Below are 23233 nucleotides of genomic sequence, written 5' to 3'. Positions count from 1 at the left end.
TGTATGAGTGATGGCAATACTCATTGTATAGAAGCTTTGCTTAAACAAGTTCCAATTGCAAACGATTAATATTTCTTTAAGAAGTCCTTGGTTATTAATTGTAACTATTTTGTGCTCAGCAATGTGAATGAAGCACTTTTAACTTCATATACCCAATCTTGGTATCAAAACCCCCCACATCAGATGTAATACTCTGCCTTCTGATGGCTCTGAAGCCTTGTCAGATGAACACCACCTACTGCACCAAAGTGTATCATCAACCATGCTGTTATGTGAATGTGTTTGCCAATTAGCTGAAATAGGGAGCAGTTCTGTGCTATAAACCCATGTCTACTGTGGACTGAATTAACATTGTCCAAACCCATATCACAGAGTTACCCTTACAATTAACAAGGAGGAGAAACTTATCCCATCATTCTGGCCTGAGATTGAGCCCACATCACAAGAGGTGAAATGTCTGGAGCGAACCTATCGCACTGCTCACTCAATAGCTTTTACTGAGCTAGTTTCATGGTACGTTAGTGAGTTATTCAATTGGGCTAATCTTATTGTAGCAGTGCCTTGATAGGTTAGCCTATACCCTTGTAGGCATAGAATCAGTAAAGGTCTCTGTTATTTTGAAAATATTTTCCTGAAAATGGTGTAAGTGAAATATTTAATCTTCAAATCAGTACATTCCTGTTTGCTGACTTAAGGGTTGACTGTGTTCATCTGTGTGGATGCCTAATCAAGAAGAGATCCCTTCCCAGATTGTTATCAAGTGACCATTATGAAGAATAATTATGCTTATCCTGAAGTTATGCAGCTTTCAGCAAAGGATGCTCTATTATTCATAAGCGGTTGAATTGTTTATTTAATATGCTGTGTAATTTACGCAGTGGCAAAAGACAACTGAAGAAACACAGCCAAACTTGGCTCAGCCAAACTGTGTACTGATTTGAAGTTTGATCTATCGTTTTGTCCCTAAATGTGGTGAACAACTGGAGATTTGTCAAAAGTTAAGCTAATAAATGGAATTTTAGGAGATTAATTCATTCTGCTTAAGACTGGCAGAAGCTCAAATATTTCATTTTGTGGAATCTTTTGTTCAATTAATCACAAATATAACATCCAACTGTTGCGGAAATCAGCAAGTCCTAGAGGCGATATAATGACTCATAGTTTACATTTTATTACTGTTCAATGAACTTGTATCCGTTTGCTAAAAAATGTTGGCATGCCTTTTTCACTTAAACTAGCTATTCACATTTTTTATATAGCGCAACCTTTATTTCAAAAAAATCAATTTCGTAATTATGCCAAATGTTCTCATATAATCAGGTAGTTGCGATGCACCCACACTAGCTTTTATCTGGTAAAAAAAAACAGTAAATCTTAATGTGTGGCCTGTATCAGGAAAAAGCTGCGGTTGAGTTATCAGAGACACTTGGAAAGTTTTTTTCCTGGAAAGAATTTGCAGTGAAACAATAGTTCATGCAAGATTAGCCTCTGGTTATTAGGCAGCGACACAGCTCTCTGATTCCATTCCTTTCGTCTTTTCTATTTGAGCAAATCTCAAAGCCTTATAATTAGTTAAAGCTGATCACAAAAAAATGAGAAATCATCTACACACTCCACTGCTCTGTGACCATTCCAAAGATTTAGGTGATTAACATGGCAAAATCAGTGGGAGGCTAATTGGATAAGCTTTAATCTTTACACCACTAACGCAAAGCGTAGTAAGATCAGAGAGTAAAAAGGAAGTACAATGGTGTTTACTGCAGACCAGTTACCAAACATGTCATAGGGATTACAGTTATCAAGTGATATTTGTCATGATTTTCGATGGATTTGTAACAGGTTGTTCGAATATAGACAGTGATGCAGATTGCTGCTAATTGCTTTCATTATCGGATGTTGTCCTTAACTTGAAATTGACTAAATATTGTTAGGGTTCAGGGTAGATATACTGGAGTAAGGAACCATGCAAATGTTGGCCAGCATTTCGAATTATTCACAGTTTATGTATTTTGGGACTTGCCTTTGCTTTTTTTTCTGTTGCAATGCCAAGTGGCAAGCAAAGTGCAGAAAATGGAGTAAAGTTTGTTTGAAAAAAAGTCCTCTTGTTGTGATGCAGAGTTAAATCTCTGTGTGCTGGGTAATGAATGGACCTCATATTCAAATTTTACTCAGAAAGGCAACTGCTTTAAATGTTAAATCTAATTCTGCTTGGAGCTTCTGCCTGTGAATTGAATCGCAGAGAAGCCATTTTCACGTTATTCTAAAGTTGATGTGAAATACTCACATTTAACTCGCCTACGGGCATGTTATTGCATTCAGAAACAACCAGCGGAAATCAATGATTCACTGACCATGAGTTGCTGGGAACTTTCTACTTCTGTTGCCACTAGGCTTGGCTACAGAAATAGTTTAACATTTTTGTAAGCATGAAAGTTCTTTGCACGTCATAAACTGTGAAGATTTGTGGGTTTAAACTAAGACCATTCAGTAAAATAGGTGATTCACCAAAAATAATCAATGCTCTTTGGATAATTTGAAGCATATCTGTTTAAATGCATTGTTCCACATTACCTGCTAACACTGTCAGTGAATCTTAATAAGTAAAAACCCTTCGCATGATTAAATAGTGACCAGGTTTTCTTTGTTTAACCGAATTTGAAATTATTCTTGTATCTAGTAATTGACCAACATTAATTGACCAATGATTTGAACATTGGCTGCTTCTTGTTAATTTACAGCTTGTCATATTTTCCTTGTTGCATTTTCTCTTTTAGTTGCAATGGCATTTCGTACATTTTCTTGGATGAACTGCCTAACGTTCTTTTTAAATTTCAGTACATCATTTCCACTCAGTTTCTTTTTCTTTGGGTTTTGCTCTCCCACGACTGCCTTTCCCTGCAAAAAAAACTTTAAAACAATACACTTCTGCATTTCAAGTACTTCATTTGAAACTGGAATACATTTATTTCCACTTGTGAGGAAGACCTTATTATTGACTTCGTTGGAAGTTGCACATTTCCTTTTACATGCAATCGCTTATAAACATTGTAAAATGTATCAGTAACTTTGATCCTTGCACTACTTTTTGCGTGATGCACTTAAATTAATCAGTCAAGTTTTTACTGAAACTTGCTTTAATTTTCAGGTCTAGCCTTATGACTGGAGATCAAAGCACTGTTCCCGCCAATCCTTGGTTAGCGGAAGAGTCAGAGGAGACTAAGGGGCTTGATTTTTGTGAAATCAAACAACAGCAGCAGAGGATCATACAAGGTAAAGCCCATCTTCATGGACGCTCATGTTCATACACCCAGTGTTTTGTCTGCAAAAGCTCTGAAAATACACCAAGCCCTCTTTGCATATTTGGTTGCTGTTATTATTAAGGATGTTCATAAGCATGGAGTTCTCCATTAATTTTGACTGGAAGTACAACCTGAAAAAGGAGAACTTTGAAGTTGTAAAGCTTATAACAGAACACAGCCGGGAAATAAATTTAATGTTTTATCACTTTTACTTTAACTTTTGCCATAAAGCTAATGCAAGAAATAAAGCATTACCAGAAAGAATATAAGTGGTAATATGTTTTAAACAATGAACAATAAGTTAAATTATGAACTATCTTAGCAATTAATACTGGAAAATTATATTTATTTAAAATTCATTGTGATTTCTGTTAAAATCTATTGTATCAATAACCTTATTTTTGGAAGTAATGGGACCATGGAAACACCTGATTGATTAATACAAGACAATGATTTTTCCTGTAATCTATTGTTAAGTTAACTTTGTTAAATCATACCCAATATGTTTTCGAGCCACATATTGATTGTGAGCTATAAATATATAACAATAAGTTACATGTTTTGAATTGATTTGAGTTCTACATTCATACAGTAGGCATGTCCCTGCACGACTATGCAAAGCAAAATCTGTGTATGCCAAGAAGAATAATTGCTCATAACTACCAGAGCTGATTTAGGTTTTATTCTGATCTAGCTAAACTAATTACAATTGAAGGAAACCATTTGGAAAATTAGTTTCCAGACTATTTGACTCATTTGCAAGAATAATGAAGTCATTCATGATGATGAGCTGTTGCAGATCTCAATACTGACACACTGTACTAACTTTTTTACTCGATAGCAGCTGGTTCCAAAGAAGCTGACCAATTGGGCTTCATAGCCCTAATGCATTTGGATTGTATTACCTGGAAGGTGCAAGTGTCTTACATCTAGGTAGATATATGAAACAACTGAGCTGGTTAAGACCATTAGAAGCAATTTATAGTGTGTAGTAATCCAAAATATACAGTATAACTGCAGCCTAATGTCAGTTTGGAATTTAATGTTGGGACTAAGACAAATTGACGTAGTCTCAGTGCTTTAGTTCCATACCAATTGCAGCATACCTCAACCAACTTGAATATATCAAAATTGAAGTCTTAATATGTGCTCAGGACCATATTTAACGTTTTAATGTTAGAAATGAATGGAATTTCCTATCAGTTCTTTACTAACATTAAATATTAGTCACAGTTGGATGCTGTACAATTCTGTGCTTGTGTTTAAATAAGCATGTGTAGAACTATGCTATTCTTGGATTTCAAGCTAGTGTGGAGCAGGTAATTTAAGTTGGTCTGCCAACTTTTACTCCATTCAGGCTCATACTGGTGTTACAGCAATACGTTCAGTGGAGCCAAACAATTATTCACAACCATGCAGTTGTTAATGACCCTTAGTCCAGGGTTTTATCTGTCAAAGTTCTTGAGTTTGTCCCTCTTCATTCAGTGAATTCATTCTTATTCAGTGTTGTTTGCAGTGTGGATAGGAGATGTCCATTTGAAGATTTACCAAGGCAGTGCGGCTAATGAATGTGAAGAGTCTTTGTACAGCAGTAGTTTTTTCGATAATTACACCAGCTTTATCTCTTTTTTAATTATTTGTTCATGGGATGTGGACATCATTAGCTGGGCCAGCATTTATTGCCCACCTCTCATCACCCTTGAACTGTGGCTTCCGAGGCCACTTCAGAGGGCATTTTAAGAATCAACCACATTGCTGTGGATCTGGAGTCACATGTAGGCCAGAACAGGTAAGGACAGCTGATTTCCTTGCTTAAACGACATTAGTGAACCAGATGGGTTTTATGATAATTAACCATGGTTTTATGGTTATGAATTATTAGATTTCATTTCCAGACTTTTATTAAATTCAAATTTCACCATCAGGCCTGACATTATCAAAGGCCAAGTGAAACAATGCAGCCAAAATTTATACCAGTGAGAGCCATGATTAATGCAGTCCAAAGCACAAGATGTTTCTTTTTTATTTTTTCATGCAATGCAGGCATTGTTGGCAAGGCCATCATTTGTTGCCCATCCCTAATTACCCTTGTGAAGGTGGCAGTAAGCAGCCTTCCTGAACTACTGCACTCCATCTGAGATGGGTATGCTCACAGTGCTTTGAAGAAAAGAGTTTCAAGATTTTGATCCAACAATAGTGAAAGAGTGGTGACATAATTCCAAGTCAGCATGGAGTATGGCTTGGTGAAGAACTTGGAGGTTGTGGTGTTCATATGTATCTGTTGGCTTTCTCCTCAGGACGATACTGTCACAACATTAGTAATCCAGATTCCCAGGAGACACAAGTTCAAATCCCACCATGGCAGTTGGTGGAATTAGTTAATAACAAATCTTGAAAGCTTGTTTCAGTAATAGCGCCATGAAAGTATCATCGATTGTTATAAAAAACCCATCTGGTTCACTGATGCCTTTTGGGGAAGAACGTTTGCCATCTTTTGCCAGACCCAAGGCAATGTGGTTGATTTTTTACTGCCCTCTGGAATAACCTAGCAAAACACTTGTACTAAACCTCTTGGGAAAACTCTAACTTTCAAAATTCTGATGGAGAAAAGTGTCTCAAATCCAGCACCAGCACGACTTGGGTCCTAAGGTTGTGAGTTTTGAGACACTGTACCATTGATGAGCTAATATGAAACATGATTACCATGCATTTATTTTTAAATAAAAATGATCTTGTTTTAATTAAAAGCCGCTACATTTTGAATGGCCATGGCTATATAATTTCTATCAAATGTATACATTGAAAGGGTTAAACTCAGACAGTATTGATAGTTAGCAATACATTAAGTGTAGATTATATTTTGCTTTCTTTCTTGGGATATTGGCTTTACAAAGTTTGCATGCAAGACATGGGGGTTTTGCTTTTTAATGTTCTTGCCCATGGATTGATCATTAAACATAGTATTTCAAGACAGTAACTGCCTCTGGACTCCAGAGCTGTGCAAGGTGGAGAGAGGACCTGCTCTGTCATGTGGGAGGCCAAGAATGCATACAAACTAAAATTGCAACTTTTATTTTAAAAAAGTTAATACTAAACTGTCAGCAGAATCTTTAAGAATACAGTGTTCAGTTAATTTCCATGTTGATAGTTAATTTACTTGAATTCTATTGTGCTTTTTCTAAATTCAGAACAAGATGCAGGTTTGGATGCTTTGGCAACAGTGTTAGCCAGACAAAAACAAATGGGTCAAGATATTGGAAATGAACTAGATGAACAAAATGGTAAGACTTATTGTAAAAGATTGTATTTGCTCGTGTTCTAATATATGTCTTGTTTGATAAATCTGGCTGGCTTGCCTTTCTAGTCGGTCTGTTTTTGTTGTGTTTTACCATTCATGGTGTCAGTGTATCAAAATCAAGAATACAGTATATTGATTTTGAAATTGTTCATCGTCTCACCATGCCATGAAGTTTTCTGGAAATCTTCTCCATGGAGTTCACAAGAACAACCTAGGATATCTTGTGTCCTTTACCTTTCCTTTTTATGGAATAGCTACCGATTTCCACATTGAAGGCTGAATTTGGAAGCCTTAAGAGCCATGGACACCTTCCAGGGACCTGCCACTCAGTGGCACAGCATGTTGGAGTTCTAGAATAATGCACCCTTATGTTGAAATAGCCCTGTTCATGTGAGACCGAGAGGAAGCTCAGGAAAGTTTATAATGGCATTCTTAAAGTTTTGAAGAACATCAAGTTTACAACTGTAGGTGATGATATATAGTATTTATGTTAAATATTATTCAAATATTAGAATATTTACAAATATTGTTTCCAAAAAACTTTCTTTCTTTGCCAGAAATTTGTATCTCATCTTTTATGTCAGCATTCATAATTGAAAATCCCTATGCAGATGCTTCTCCTCTATATACCTAAACACTCCAGAAACAGTGGTTCCCCCTCAGGCAGGCAGTGTTGTGGATTCACCATGGTCCAGGTGAAAAAAGAAAGAAGGATTTAGACTTCTAAAGTTTCTTTCATGACCTCAGGCCTGCCCCACGTGCTTCACAGACAACGAAGAACTTTTGACACGTAGATAATGTTGAATGTGGTTGCTTTGTAAACTTTCAACAGTTAAGAATTCCTTGTCACTTCACTGGAACCAGCTTTCTCATCCAGGAAAATATTGGTGGTGGGATGGTTGGGGGGGGGGGTGGAAAGAAGAGGAATGGGAGCAATTTTATAAAGATTGGCTACCTCTTTTGTCCTGCAACATTGCCAGATCTCAGAACTTCCCTCCCCAGATATGTTTCTGTGGATTGAGGAGGAAAATATTTCCACAATCTACTTGTGCAGCCCAGGTCCCTTATCAATGGTCCCAGTCTTCACAATCCTCCCCATTAACCTTATTACTGAGTAGCCACCTTTCTTCGCTATACCCAATGATCTTAGACTTCAGCATGCTGTCTGCTGGGTCCTACCATTCCCCTCCCATTTCTCTCAGACACTCGATGCATAATTCGCAATGCTGTCACACTTTGACATCCCCCCTCCATTCCTCCCATATCTTATGACATCAGTTCTTCCCCAGTGCTTCCTGAACCCTGATGCAACTTTTCAATTGCATCAAACCTGGGATCTTCCTCCTTGTGCGCCGCCATCCCAGTGCCACCTCCCATAATTGCCAGATCTCAGCACACTCCTCCTGCCATTCCCAAAGGCTTTGCAGTGCTTTTTGCCCAACTCTATGAAACCAATCGCTGTCCTTCCAGCTCCCAGCTACTGCAAGATAGCTCCTATTTATTTGCACTTCGAGACACTTTTACTGTGTATTCTCAATGCTTTTCTAAAAATAAGGAATAAGATTGGAGCATTGCTACAAAGAGAAAAAAAAGTCACTTACTTACAACTTTGAGAAAAACATGAGTCTCTAACTTGAGTCTTTAAAATCCTACTGTTGTCACTTCCATAACAGTGTAATAAAAGTTCAATTTGGTGATTAGTCACAAAATTAGTGGACCGATAATTTATTTATTACATAATTATAAGATGACACATTCTTCCATTCTCTTTCATCCCAATAATGTTTTGCTATTACACGTTAATGTAACATAACATGAATAATAAAATTACGCCATGATGCATGATTGTTTAGGGTCATTTTAATAATGTAGAGCAGTGTTGCAGTGCTCATTCAAAGACGCAGTAAAAGGTCAATTAAAAAGTGAAATCCTAGGGGCAGTGTTTGAACGTTGTTACTATTCCAGGCGACTGCACTATCAACATTGCACAAAGTAACTACGGTGTGTCTTTTGCTCTCCACGTACTGAGCAGATTTTCACTTGTTTATTATCAGTGGGTAGAAAATATAGTATTTTGTTTTGGTAGATGTAAGCTTTCTTTGAAAATATTAAATGGTGAGCTTTTCTGTGTACTATTAATTCTATTTGAACACAATTTATGCCCAGGGAAAATTAATGAGCAGTTTGAATCCAAGTGTCAAGAACTACGCGCTGATTATTATTAATTATGCTTCTTACATATATCAGTGTCGATATTTTAAAAGCTTTGTTTACTTGATTCCTGACCGTGTTTCCTTTTAAACAAATTTAGAACTCAGTTTGAGCAGATCCCCTGTATTTGATATTCAAGTGGAGTAAAACCTTCGAATATGTTCAAGATTGTTGTTTGCGGGCAAATGCGATGAATATAATGAAAGACAGACATTTGCATGTATAAGACTCTAATTGACATAGCCAGACATTTGCAAATGCCAAATCCATTGAGACACTGTATGTAGAGATTAACTTTCAGGAAATAAATGAGTTGGTTTAGAATCTGGCAGAATCTTTGTTTCCGAGTATGATGTCATTGCTGATCACAAACACCCAGGGCCAGTGAACAGTTTCTATTTAGCAATAAACCCGATTTCTGTTGCATTCTTGAAATTTCATATTGGCGCTGCTTCGTTAACCTGTTTATTGTGTTCTATTAGGGGCTGAAGCTTTGTTCATTGTTCATGATTGTCGTGTTGCTGAGCAACAGGCCATCTGCGTCTTCCCCTAATATTTATAAGTAATGAGGTAATTTGCAAAGAAAATTTGCTTTTTGAGATTTGTGCCAAAACTGGTTTTAAAAAAAAATCCTCATGCTTCATTAAAACAGATGTAAAACTTGATTCCTATAATTATTTAAAAAAAATACAAGCCATTTCATTTTCAGTGGAGTTTCATCAGAATTGTGCTGTCTGAGTTAGCGAGTACCATAAATATGGAAAGCATTACTTAATAAAACAATACATTGAAAGTCATATCTTGAAGCTGTATTTCCACCATTCCTTTTCCACTGCATCAATGTAAACCCTAACATAGTACAATATTACGATTGCACAGAGAACTGTTTATGAAGCAATCGGAAGTGCCAGACGGTCCAGAAATCTTATAGTCTTTGGCTCAAAAGTAGCATATCTCTCTTTCCTTGTTTTGAATTGTTGTGTAAAATTATATTGCTTTTCCCTGTGGTTTAGTGTTTTCTTTTTGCTATGCTGTTGGATTGGCACGATCGACATTTGATAGGATGCCAATTTATTTATTTTGTGAGTCAGTAAGGTGTATGCCAGTAATTGTGGGGTATGTTGCCCCCACCCCTCATTCCTTGCACATGATTGATTCGCAGCACTAGTGCTAACTCGGATAAAGTGAGCACTTGCCTGTGCGTACCTGGGTCAACAAAGCTAGTTACTTTCCAAAATAAGCCACTTTTGTTGGAACGAAGGAAAGCCATTTGCTGATAGTGTGGCACCAGTCAGCTATGGCAAACTCTACAGCCAACATAAGAACTGGGTTAGGTTTGCTCAAAATCATTTCACCAACTCGAGGCAGTGAGACTGAGTTGGATTAGAATGCTGGCCCAAGAGATGTAGGGCTGTAAACTACAGGTCTATGGGCTGGGTGCAGGAAGAGGGGATTAGAAAGGGCACCAGGGTGTTCTCGGGCGGTTGCCAGCCCAATTAAAGTTCAGGCAGTGTGGCTGTGCTGTGGTAGCCATTACCATTACAGAATACTCTGTAGACAAAAGAGTACCCCCCTGTCCAGTGACAGGCCTATCCGCTGCTGGTAAAATACCAATAGAAGCACTGATTGGCCACTTTTAAGTGGCTTAATTGGGTCCTGGGCAGGGACCTTTCCGACCACTGGCAAAATGCCACGGTGGTGGGAAGATTTAGGTTCATCACCCAACACCTTCCCCCACCATTTTCTCAGCTTGCCAAAACTTCTCACAGGGCTGCTAAAATTCAGCCCATGATCGCTGTTTCTTTCTATTCGGACACTTTACCCAGTTTGTTACTATGTCCCCTTTCTCTTTAGTTGGATGACACTTATGCTCTCTGAATAAATCAAAACTTTTTCCAAAGTAAACTGAATTTGTTGGCTAAATTTCCACCTTCGGAAGAGCATTCTCTGCCTCTGTTGTGTTTCCAATTGGAACAATTCTACTCTTTTATAGGTTGCTCAACAACTGGCAGCAGATATTCATTCTTGCCATTTCTTTAAAAGGCCGTTTCAGCAGTTGTTTCTTATAATGTGCCGTTTGTAGGTTAAGTGCCAGCATCCCTGCTGAGTTCTTATAGATAGTCTAGAGCCTCTGATAGATTTGAACGTAGGAACATCCAAATTCGGAGCTGGAGTAGGTCATTCAGTCTCTTGAGCCTGTTCCACCATTCAATAAGATCATGGCCTCAACTCCAGTTTCCTTCTTACCCCTGTAACCATAGCCTACTCCTGCTCCTAATTCAGATGTTCGTATGTTCAAATCAATCTAACTCAGTTTTGGATGACCGTGCCTTCATGGCTCTCGAGGGAAGAGAGTTCCACAGACTCACAAGCCTCTGAACAAAAGAAAATTATTATCTCTGTCTTAAATGGGAGACCCCTTAATTTTAAGCTGTGGTCCTAATTCAAGTCTCTTCTACAAGGTGGGACATCCATCTTGCAAAGTCCCCTCATGACCTTATACTTCCAATAAGGTCGCCTCTCATTGTTCTAACCTCCAATGGTTACAAACCCAGCCAGTCCAACCTTTCCTCAAAAGATAACCCCTTCATTCCCGGAATCAGTCAAGTAAAGCTTCTCTGCTCTGCTTCTAATGCATTATGTCCTTTATTAAATAAGGAAGCCAACATTGTACACAGTACTCTAGATTTGGTCTCGCCAGTGCTCTATACAATTATAGCAAAACACCTCAACCTTTAGGTTCCATCTTCCTTGCAATAAATGACAACATTCCATTTGCTTCCCTAATCGCTTTCTGTACTTGCATACTAACTTTTTGTGTTTCATGTACCAGGACGCCCAGATCCTTCTGCACCTCAGAGCACTGCAATCTCTCCCCATTTAAATATTATGCTGATTTTTCATCCTTCCTGCCCAAGTGGACAAATTCACATTTTCCAACATTGTACTCTGGCTGCCAATGTTTTGCCCACTCCCTTAACTGATCTAATTTCCTTTGCAGAGTTCTTGTGTCCTTGTCACAACTTACTCTCCTAACTTTTTATCATCAACAAATTTAGCAACCATATGTTCAGCCCTGCCATCCAAGTCATTGATATAGATTGTAAATGGTTGAAGCCGCAGCAATCATCCCTGTGGCGCTCCATTCATCATAACTATAACTTGCCAACCCGATTTTTTGCCTGCTCTCTGTTTCCTGTTAGCAGATCAATCCACTATCCATGGTAATATATTAGTTCACTCTACACCATGAACTCTTATTTTGTGTCGTAACCTTTGAGGTGGCACCTTGTCGGATGCCTTCTGGAAATCTAAGTACACCACATCTACAGGTTTCCCATTATCCACATTGCTTGTTGATTCCTAATAATAAATTCGTCAAATATGACTTTTTTATAAAACCATGTTGATTCTGTCTGATTGCATTGAGATTTTCAAGGTGTTCCACTATAACCACCTTCATAATAAATTCAGAATTTCCTTATGACAGGTATTAAACTAACTGATCTATGGATTCCTGCTTTCCATCTTCCTCTTACCTTGTGTTGCAGATTTACGTTCATTATTTTCCAATCTGGGAGACCTTTACAGACTCTAGGGAATTTTGGAAAATTAAAACCAATCCATCTACTATCTCAGCAGCAACTTTTTTTAAGACCCTAGGATGAAGTCCATCAGAACCTGAAGACTTGTCAGCTTTTAGTTCTAATAATTCTCTCAGTACTCTTTACCTGATGAATGTTATTGTTTAACTTTTCCCCTTCCTTTGATCTTTTGATGTACATTTATCACTGGATGTTATTTGTATCCTCTACATTGAAGACAAATGCAAAATATCTGCTCAATTCTTCTGCCATTTCCTTATTATCTATTACAAATTCCCGAGACTCACTCTGTAGAGGACCAACGTTCAACTAATCTTTTCCTTTTAAATACCTGTAAAAACTCTTGCTATCTGTTTTTCTATGTCTAATTAACTTTCTCTCATACTCTGATTTTTCTCTCATTTTTAGCCATTCTTTGTTTTTTTTAATATTCTGTCCGGTCTTCTAACCCGTCATTGATCTTTGTAGAGTTGTATGGTTTTTCTTTCAATTTGATACTATCTTTAACGTCCTGGTTAGCGAGTCTCTCTTTCACACTGCAATGGGTAAAGAAGTGGCAGATGGAATATAATGTGGAAAAGTGTGAGGTTATGCACTTTGGAAGGGGGAATGGAGGCATAGACTATTTTCTAAATGGGAAAATGCTTAGGAAATCAGAAACACAAAGGGACTTGGGAGTCCTTGTTCAAGATTAAGGTTAACGTGTAGGTTTATTTGGCAGTTAGGAAGGCAAATACAATGTTAGCATTCATGTCGAGAGGGCTAGAATGCAAGAGCAGGGATGTACTTCTGAGGCTGTACAAGGCTCTGGTCAGACCCCATTTGAAGTATTATGAGCAATTATGGGCCCCATATCTAAGGAAGGATGTGCTGGCCTTGGAAAGGGTCCAGAGGAGGTTCACAAGAATGATCCTTGGAATGAAGGACTTGTCGTATGAGGAACGGTTGAGGACTCTGGGTCTGTACTCGTTGGAGTTTAGAAGGATGAGGGGGGATCTTATTGAAACTTACAGGATACTGCAAGGTCTGGATAGAGTGGACGTGGAGAAGATATTTCCACTCGTAGGAAAAACTAGAACCAGAGGGCACAACCACAGACTAAAGGGACGATCCTTTAAAACGGAGATGAGGAGGAATTTCTTCAGCCAGAGAGTGATGAATCTGTGGAACTCTTTGCCGCAGAAGGCTATGGAGGCCAGGTCATTGAGTGCCTTTAAGGCAGAGATAGATAGGTTCTTGATTAATAAGGGGATCAGGGGTTATGGGGAAAAGGCAGGAGAATGGGGATGAGAAAAAAATCAGCCATGATTGAATGGCGGAGCAGACTCAATGGGCTGAGTGGCCTAATTCTGCTCCTATGTCTTATGGTCTTATCTTTGCTGAGTGTTACAAAATATCTCCTTAAATGTTTGTCACTGCATCTCGAGGAACTGATCCCTTAACCTAATTTCCCAAATCACTTTAGAGTCATATTAGAGTTGATACGTTTACTCAATTTTTCTCTCCACAGGTGCTGTCAGACCTGCTGAGTTTTTCGAGCATTTTGCTTTTATTTCAGATCTCCTGTCTCGGCCATACTTTGCCTTTACTTTTAGCCAGCTTGGTCTTCATGCTGTCATCATTGCATTTATTTAAGTTCAAAATAATAGTTTTAGACCCAATCTTCTCTCCCCCGAACTGAATGAATAATTCACTTGTTTTATGATTATTGCCTCCTTAGGACACTTTCACTATGGAATTATTAATTCATCCTGTCTCACTGTACATTACCAGATCTATAGTCTGCTCTTTAGTTGTCTCTAGCAGATGGCCACTCTAAGAAATTGTGTTGAAAACACTCTATGAACTCATCTTCCAAGCTACCGATGTCAATTTGATTTGTTGTGTGTCACAGACAATGTTGTCCATGATCAAAGTTTTTTTAAGTTAGACATCTGTTTTTTTACCCCCGGAGTGATTGTCCCAATTTAAATAATACCAGCTGCAACCTTTTTGAAAGTTTTAAAATAAGCAGCATTATATATTGTCACAAACTTGCTCTGGAGGTATAAAATAATTCAGCGTCTCACAGACACTATCCCTCATACAAAGATTACATGCAGATAGTGAAAGAAACACATAGCTACGGTCTCTTGCGCAGCAGTCCTGCAGTTTCTTAAATGAGTTGATGCTTTGGCAGGCGTAAAGGTCTTGGAAATCACAGGATTCTCAGTAAGCACCTTTTAGTTGAAATGCTAGGACGTCGGTTCTCAGGTGAACTTGTAAGTCTGAACAGGTTAGAGAGAGTCCTTCTCCCACTTTCAGGATATGGCTGTTTATAACTTTGACTGCTTAATTGACTGCAACTGGTTTGATGGCTGTTTAACCTGTGTGACCTGTTACAAAACCAAAGTCTTTTCCAGATAAGATTAGGCTGATAAACATGGTAACTTTTTACGCTTTAGAACATAGAACATAGAACAGTACAGCACAGAACAGGCCCTTCGGCCCACGATGTTGTGCCGAGCTTTATCTGAAACCAAGATCAAGCTATCCCACTCCCTATCATCCTGGTGTGCTCCATGTGCCTATCCAATAACCGCTTAAATGTTCCTAAAGTGTCCGACTCCACTATCACTGCAGGCAGTCCATTCCACACCCCAACCACTCTCTGCGTAAAGAACCTACCTCTGATATCCTTCCTATATCTCCCACCACGAACCCTATAGTTATGCCCCCTTGTAATAGCTCCATCCACCCGAGGAAATAGTCTTTGAACGTTCACTCTATCTATCCCCTTCATCATTTTATAAACCTCTATTAAGTCTCCCCTCACCCTCCTCCGCTCCAGAGAGAACAGCCCTAGCTCCCTCAACCTTTCCTCATAAGACCTACCCTCCAAACCAGGCAGCATCCTGGTAAATCTCCTCTGCACTCTTTCCAGCACTTCCACATCCTTCTTATAGTGAGGTGACCAGAACTGCACACAATATTCCAAATGTGGTCTCACCAAGGTCCTGTACAGTTGCAGCATAACCCCACGGCTCTTAAACTCCAACCCCCTGTAAATAAAAGCTAACACACTTTGAGAGTTTGAGACACCCAAGGTCTTTTGTGTTTGGCTGATAGATCATCATAATGCAATGAAAGGTCAATGGGATCCATTTCACATTCACCTAACATCCATTGAGTTTTGATGCCCCTGGTGAAACATGAAGATGTGTTATCTGCAAACCACATTGTAGGTTTTAGTCCCTCCTTTAAACAATGAGGTGAGTGTGAATCTCACAAGTAGCTGAGAGGTTCCTTTACTCAAGTCCATATTTGACCAGGTATTGGCTGCAGATTCTACTGTCCAGAGTTCAAATCCCAAAAGACACATGGTATGCTGCAGCCATCTTCATGGCTTTTGTGTTCACTTTTTAAAACGTAGCTTTAACATATGTAATATCGTCAAGCCTGTACTGGGCATGACATTTGTCTCAGATTTAATGGGTGGAATGTGAAATGTGGTTCTGTGTTTTCTATTTTCTGACGTAACCTGCTGGTTTCAGTTAATACTTGGACTGTCATTCAATGACTCTGCATAGACCCTAATCCTTCCATATTCTTTCATTCCCTTGCTAGCCTGGTTTTATGTAAAATGCATCTCGATATCCACATTTTTGATCCTTTTCATTCTTTTAAAAACTGAGTTGGTGTCCAAGCCGCAGTCATTTTTCTTTTATTGCTGGAAGGTGGAGTTGGAATGAAAAGCGTTACAGTGTGATTATAAACAGCAGAGTTCTATAGTATTGTCATCTGCATCTGGAAGTGGCTTGTTCCTGTTATGGACAGAAGAGAGAGGCAAACCTGAACTACTTCATTTTATCGCCATACGTAGAGTATTTTAATTATTTGACATAGGCTGTATTCCGTTTCCCTACCCAGCCATTTGTGAGCTCAATTTTTAAGGTGATTTGCAGTAAACTCTCTTTAGGATTAAATCAGAGGTACAGTTGAGTCATTTATTCCAAACGAGGGGATGGTGACAACTTCATACACACAGTAAGAAAATAAGAGAGAGGAGTTTTACAACTATGATCTACAGATATGGGTATCAATTCACTTGATTGCCAGAGTCCAGAAAGTCAGTGTCCGGTGAGGGTTCCTTCACAGAGGAGTTACAGTTCAGGCGGGTTTAGCTAGCAGAATTCCTTTAAAGTTGATGGTGGTACCACGAGACGAGATTGGCGTACAGAGACTTGGTCTGTTCAACAGGCGATGGAAGGAATCTTCCAGAGAAATAGGCTTTGAGATGGCTCAGACTTGGTGCAGGCGATTGGTCAGCTTGGAGTCCTGCTGTGGTGTTTGTAAACTGGAGGCTTAGCAGCGGCTCGAGTTGTGAGTCCAGAAAGGTGGTAATAAAACTATTCAAAGGGCAGAAACTTCGACCAGCTGATGATGTCCATTAATGAGCCAGTTGCTGCCGAATGAGAATTTCTACGCCTGTGGTCAAAATCATGATTCACCTCAGGAGATGGATGGTGGCGATTAACACCTCTGCAGGTATAATGTGTTCTGATGGCACGTCTGAAGTGTTTCTGCCTTGTAACACTGATACTTGTGTGGCATCTCTCTTGATGAATGTTTTCATTTTCCAATTCCTGGTTGGCAATTTCCCAAGTGTCCCTAAAACATGGCACTCATAATATAGATCTGTTCAGGTACCTTACTAAAATTGCATCGAATACACATGACAAGTAAAGGCTATTCAGCCGAACAGGTCTACATAGTGTTTATGCACCTTGCAAAGCTCTTCCCATTTTACATTATCTCACTCGGTTACCATATTGTTCTATTACTTCCTTCCTCATACCTATCTAGCTTCCTTTTATGTTCTACCTATTGCGTCCTCCTCTGTCGTAGTGTTTCCTTCTACCTATGGAACTTGTATGTAACAGTATGTTTTAAGTTTAATTATTAGTATCACAAATAGGCTTACATTAACCTTGCAAAGAAGTTACTGTGAAAATCCCCTAGTCTCCACACTCTGGCGCCTGTTCGGGTACACTGAGGGAGAATTTAGCATGGCCAATGCACCTAGCCAGCCTTTTTGGACTGTGGGAGGAAACTGGAGCACCCGGAGGAAACCCACACAGACGGGGGAAGAACATGCAGACTCCGCACAGACAGTGACCCAAGCCGGGAATGTAAACTGGGTCCCTGGCACTGTGAGACAGCAATGCTAACCGCTGTGCCACATTAACTTATGATTATCTATGTCTATGCAAAATATTGGAACACAGCCAGGTATATCCTTTAATTTACTGCATTTTGTTATGCAAAGTGAGCCAGTTCACTGATGCAGCCATTGATTTCTGGAAAGGTCTGTATGCTGTAGAATTCTCTTATAAAGCTAAATACAGGTGAAGGTGGCCACTCAGTCCATGTACCCCAAGTTCTGTAGAAACCTACTGCACCTTCATCATAACGTACAGAATTTTAAGCTCAAGAAGGTTTTTCTGGTTCAGGATACTTTTAAGTTCAAGAAGGTGGCTCACCACCATCTTCTCAAGGGCAATTAGGAATCGATAAATGTTGGCTTAGCCAGCGATGTCCAGATTCTGTGAAAGAATTCAAAAAAAATTAAGAGCAATTGCGCTCTTATGTGACATAACATTGGATTGTATAATTGTTGCAGAATATGAAGACCAGCAATAATGTTTTGTATTACTCCTCCCGCACCGTGTATTTTAAATTTCACTTTGTATCACAGTACAGGGGAGCATTAATTTTTGAAATGTGTGAAAGTACTTTGTAGCAACTAGTTGCTAAATTGTACAACCATTTCTTGATTACAAATGACCTATTCTCACATTTATTCCAAGAGATAGTTTATTTATTGAAAGAGGTTTTTTTCCTAAACCCTGTATATCATCATTTTCTTTGCGAGAGGCAGTTTTATTGCCATTGTTAAGTTGTCTAGTTAATTGTGGCTCCGAAATGTGTATTTATACAGAATAACTGTTCTGTGTGGCTCGCCGTCAATGCCTGGGAGGTAAAAACCCTGGGGCTGAATTGTCAAACTACGGTAAATGGTTGTAAAACCATGCTTCTCCCTATTTCTTTGATTGCATTAATCACACACTTAAATGCATCATCATTTTAAGGTGCAGTTTGTGTAATAAAATAAATTTTAGGGAGTCTTTTTTTGGCAGAGTTTTGAATTTGAAGCTGGAATTTTTAAAATTATATTTACTTTGAAACATTCTATTGGTTCTGGCCGGTGTGAAGGTTGGTTACTTTTTGTGTGCATTTATCAGAACAAATAAACTCTGCTGATGTTTTGACACGTCTTAAATATAAATACACCAGTGAAAAGGAATAATTCATTTGGGATGAGCTTTGCAAACAGCTGTTTCCAATTGAGACAACATACATTGAACTGGCTTATATTATTGTGTATAATTCACAATAATTATATAATAAATGATTTAGCAACTGTGTGTCACTACTGAATCATAAAATGTGTAACCTTTCATAATGTGATTGATTTTAACATCTTAATTACATAGTTAGTAAAATATGCTGCAATGACTGTTTCAATATGGGAATTAGAAGCCCTGTTAGTTAGCGGTTACATTAGATTCTGGTTTGTAGATTTATCATGTGTAGATTAAATATACATTGCTTGTCAAATTGAAACAACATCATTTTTACATTTTTAAACTCGTGAGCTATTTATGTACTTTAATTTGAGTAGACCACGTTGTTTGTCTTGTACACTTAATTTGAGATTTGAATATCAGTCAAGGTTAAATTCAGGTTGGTATATTTTTGCATATGTAGACAATATGATTTGTTTTCAATTGAATAACCAATAGAATATTGTAGTGCTTTTAGCTAAGAGCGCTCTAAATATTGCAAGCTCCTATTGAAAATACAGGTTTTAATTCATATCCTTGTTGTAATTCTCCTGCATCAATATTGAAGAAATCTCTGGGCAAAATTTAACGTTACCCTGCTGGTAGGTTTGAAGGTGGGGATGGCTCGTAAAATACACCTTCCTGTTTGTCCTGACCTGTGTCCCATTGTACAGCGGGCAGTGGAGGTGTAGGATTGCCCACCAGCATTCAGGTCTGTTGGTCCCTTAAGTGGCCAATGATCGCTTAAGTACAAACATATGAATTAGGATCACTTGGTCCTCCAAGCCTGCACCACCATTCAGTAAGATCATGGCTGATCCAATTGTAACCTCAGCTCCACGTTCCCGTGTACCCCTGATAAACTTTCACCCCCTTGCTTATCAAGAATTTATTTACCTCTGCCTTAAAAACATTCAAAGACTCTGCTTCCACTGCCTTCTGAAGAAGGGCATTCCAAATACTTTCAACCCTCCTGAGAAAAATTCTCCCCATTTCTGTCCCAAGTTAGCAACATCTTATCTCACCTGCATTGCTATACTAGCCATGGCAGGGGAATGTCTACACCAGATAGGTAGCCCGGCAACTTTTACTGTGTGGGGTTTGTATTGGGCAAAAGGGGAGTAAGGACCTCCTTTGGGGGTACCTCCCCACAAGGTCATATTCCACCCTTTAACTTCCCCTCACCATGACCTCTCAAACTCATGATGTGGAGATGCCGGCGTTGGACTGGGGTAAACACAGTAAGAGTTTTAACAACGCCAGGTTAAAGTCCAACAGGTTTATTTGGTAGCAAATACCATTAGCTTTTGGAGCGCTGCTCCTTTGTCAGATGGAGTGGAAATGTGCTCTCAAACAGGGCACAGAGACACAAAATCAAGTTACAGAAACATAGAAACCCTACAGTGCAGAAGGAGGCCATTCGGCCCATCGAGTCTGCACCGACCACAATCCCACCCAGGCCCTACCCCCACACATTTTACCCGCTAATCCCTCTAACCTACGCATCCCAGGACTCTAAGGGACAATTTTTAACCTGGCCAATCAACCTAACCTGCACATCTTTGGACTGTGGGAGGAAACCGGAGCACCCGGAGGAAACCCACGCAGACACGAGGAGAATGTGCAAACTCCACACAGACAGTGACCCGAGCCGGGAATCGAACCCGGGACCCTGGAGCTGTGAAGCAGCAGTGCTAACCACTGTGCTACCGTGCCGCCCTAATCAGAATACTGATTAGAATGCGAATCTCTACAGCCAACCAGGTCTTAAAGATACAGACAATGTGAGTGGAGGAAGCATTAAGCACAGGTTAAAGAGATGTGTGTTGTCTCCAGACAGGACAGTCAGTGAGATTCTGCAAGTCCAGGAGGCAGGTCCCTTAAGTGGCCAATGATCGCTTAAGTACAAACATATGAATTAGGATCACTTGGTCCTCCAAGCCTGCACCACCATTCAGGAAGATCATGGCTGATGCAATTATAACCTCAATTTCACATTCCCGTGTACCCCTGATAAACTTTCACCCCCTTGTGCAAGTCCAGGTGCCTCCTGGACTTGCAGAATCTCACTGGCTGTCCTGTCTGGAGACAATAAACATCTCTTTAACCTGTGCTTAATGGTCCCTCCACTCACATTGTTTGTATCTTTAAGACCTGGTTGGCTGTAGAGATTCGCATTCTAATCAGTGTTCTGTAACTTGATTTTGTGTCTCTGTATGCCCTGTTTGAGAGCAGATTTCCACTCCATCTGACGAAGGAGCAGCGCTCCGAAAGCTAATGGCATTTGCTACCAAATATACCTTTTGGACTTTAACCTGGTGTTGTTAAAACTCTTACTCAAACTCAGCCACTGTCACTGGGGCCTGTCAGCCAGGCCCTGCCAATACCTCAAACATAACTGAGGTCTTAACTTTGACAAATTCAAATCTCTAGTTAACTGTACAAGGCAAACAGCTCGATCTGCTCAAAATAATGCACATAAATAGTTCACAAGTTTAAAAATGTAAAAACGATATTTTTCCCATTTGACAATCAACGTATATTTAATCTACAAACCAGAATCTAATGTAACCATTAACCATGGCCTCCATAACCACTGACTGTGGTCCCAACAGTTTCTCCCTCTCGAACCTGGTGCTGCTGGGATTAGAGATCTGCCGATCAATCCAATTGGCTGGAAGCCAACTTGAAGACGGCACATCCTCCCCAGATCCTTCCCCTGAGGCAATTAGAGCATTAAATGACTGAGGGGCAGCCGGGATCGACAAGGATGTGCTCCCCATCAACTCTTCAGGAGGCAGGACAGGAAATCTTGCCAGCTGAAATATCCAGCCCCTGAGACATTTCCAAAGGAACTCCACCTACCCAATGACTCGTAGCTGTTGTACTGGAGTTGTGGACTCTTGCTTTGTATGCTGTAATTCAGGTTTTGAAATACACAACAGTGAACAGGATGGCATTATTATCCTATTGTCACTGCAATGAAGTTACTGTGAAAATTCCCTAGTCGCCATACTCCAGCGCCTGTTCGGGTACACTGAGGGAGAATTTAGCATGGTCAATGCACCTAACCAGCACGCCTTTTGGACTGTGGGAGGAAACTGGAGTACCCGGAGGAAACTCACTTTCTCCCTGTGACTGTGGGTTTTCTCCGGGTGCTCCTATTTCATCTCTCAGTCCAAAGGCATGCTGGTTAGTTGCATTGGCCTTGCTAAATTCTCCCTTCGTGGACTGGAATGTGGCAACTCAGGGATTTTCACAGTAACTTCATTGCAGTGTTAATATTAGCCTACTTGTGACACTAATAAATAAACTTTAAAACTTTAGGGTTTCAATCAACTCTACTAATAGAATGGGGACAAATGTTAGAAGCTTCTTTGAGGTAAAATGTATATTGTGTTTTTGTCTCTGCAACAGACACGGGGAGAACGTGCAGACTTCGCACAGACAGTGACCCAAGCTGGGAATCAAACCCGGGTCCCTGGTGCTGTGAGGCAGCATTGCTAATCACTGTGCCACCATGCTGCCCTTTACATGCATGTCCATATGCTTTTTGCATGTACATACATATAGCTTGTTTATAACTGATCTGTTTATCATGTGTTAAGTTTAGTAGTTGGCTGAGTGTTACATTAGAAAGACAAGTACCTGCAATTCTTGAGAGTCCTGTAGGTGGCACTATAATAGGCCTTTTCCGTGTTGTAGAACTATTTTTATCTGAGTGTACAATCTTGTAGCCTAATTTTTTAGAACAGAACTAACCCTTTTTGAAAGTAGCTCTCTTTCTCCTCCAACAGAATTTCCAATTTCCAAAATAAGCAAAAAACGAAATGTTTAAAATTGCCTGTTTCTCAAGTATATGATTCAAGTATATTGACTGAATTATGCTTTAAAAATATTCAGTCAAGATTTTGTTTGAAGGCCTCAGCCTTTACCAAAAGCTAGAGCCTGGACTTGAAACTTTTGCCCACAGTAGTGATCATCTGATCTGAAATCCAGTCTGACGCAGTGTAGATTGTTTAATTGCATCACGGTGGCACAGTGGTTAGCACTGCTGCCTCATAGCGCCAGGGACCCGGGTTCGATTCTTGGCTTGGAGCACTGTCTGTGTGGAATCTGCATTTTCTCCCTGTGTCTGTGTGTGTTTCCTCCGGGTGCTCCGGTTTCCTCCCACAGTCCAAAGACATGCTGGTTAGTTGCATTGGCCGTGCTAAATTCTCCCTTAGTGGACTGGAGTGCGGCAACTCGGGGATTTTCACAGTAACTTCATTGCAGTGTTAATGTTAGCTTACTTGTGACACTAATAAATAAACTTTAAAACTTTAGGGTACATTAGTATCGTTCAATCAACTCTACCAATAGAATTGGGGACAAATGTTAAAATCTTCTTTTGAGGTAAAACGTATATTGTGTTTTTATCTCTGCAAGAGACTG

General features: G+C 39.5%; 1 protein-coding gene across 2 annotated transcripts in view; it reads left to right on the top strand.

Moving 5' to 3' along the window:
• stx8 (syntaxin 8) overlaps positions 1-23233 on the top strand; it is a 179508-nt gene that overhangs the window by 39412 nt on the left and 116863 nt on the right. For both annotated transcript variants that reach the window (XM_078225517.1, XM_078225518.1), the window contains exons 5-6: positions 3146-3270; positions 6488-6580. In XM_078225517.1, the coding sequence (XP_078081643.1) occupies positions 3146-3270; positions 6488-6580 (218 nt within the window). The remainder of the gene's footprint in view (positions 1-3145; positions 3271-6487; positions 6581-23233) is intronic.

The sequence above is a fragment of the Mustelus asterias genome, chromosome 12 (genome assembly GCF_964213995.1).
Source record: "Mustelus asterias chromosome 12, sMusAst1.hap1.1, whole genome shotgun sequence".
Lineage (NCBI taxonomy): Eukaryota > Metazoa > Chordata > Chondrichthyes > Carcharhiniformes > Triakidae > Mustelus > Mustelus asterias.
Note: the sequence above shows the minus strand (reverse complement) of the source record. Positions and strands in the feature narration are given on the sequence as shown.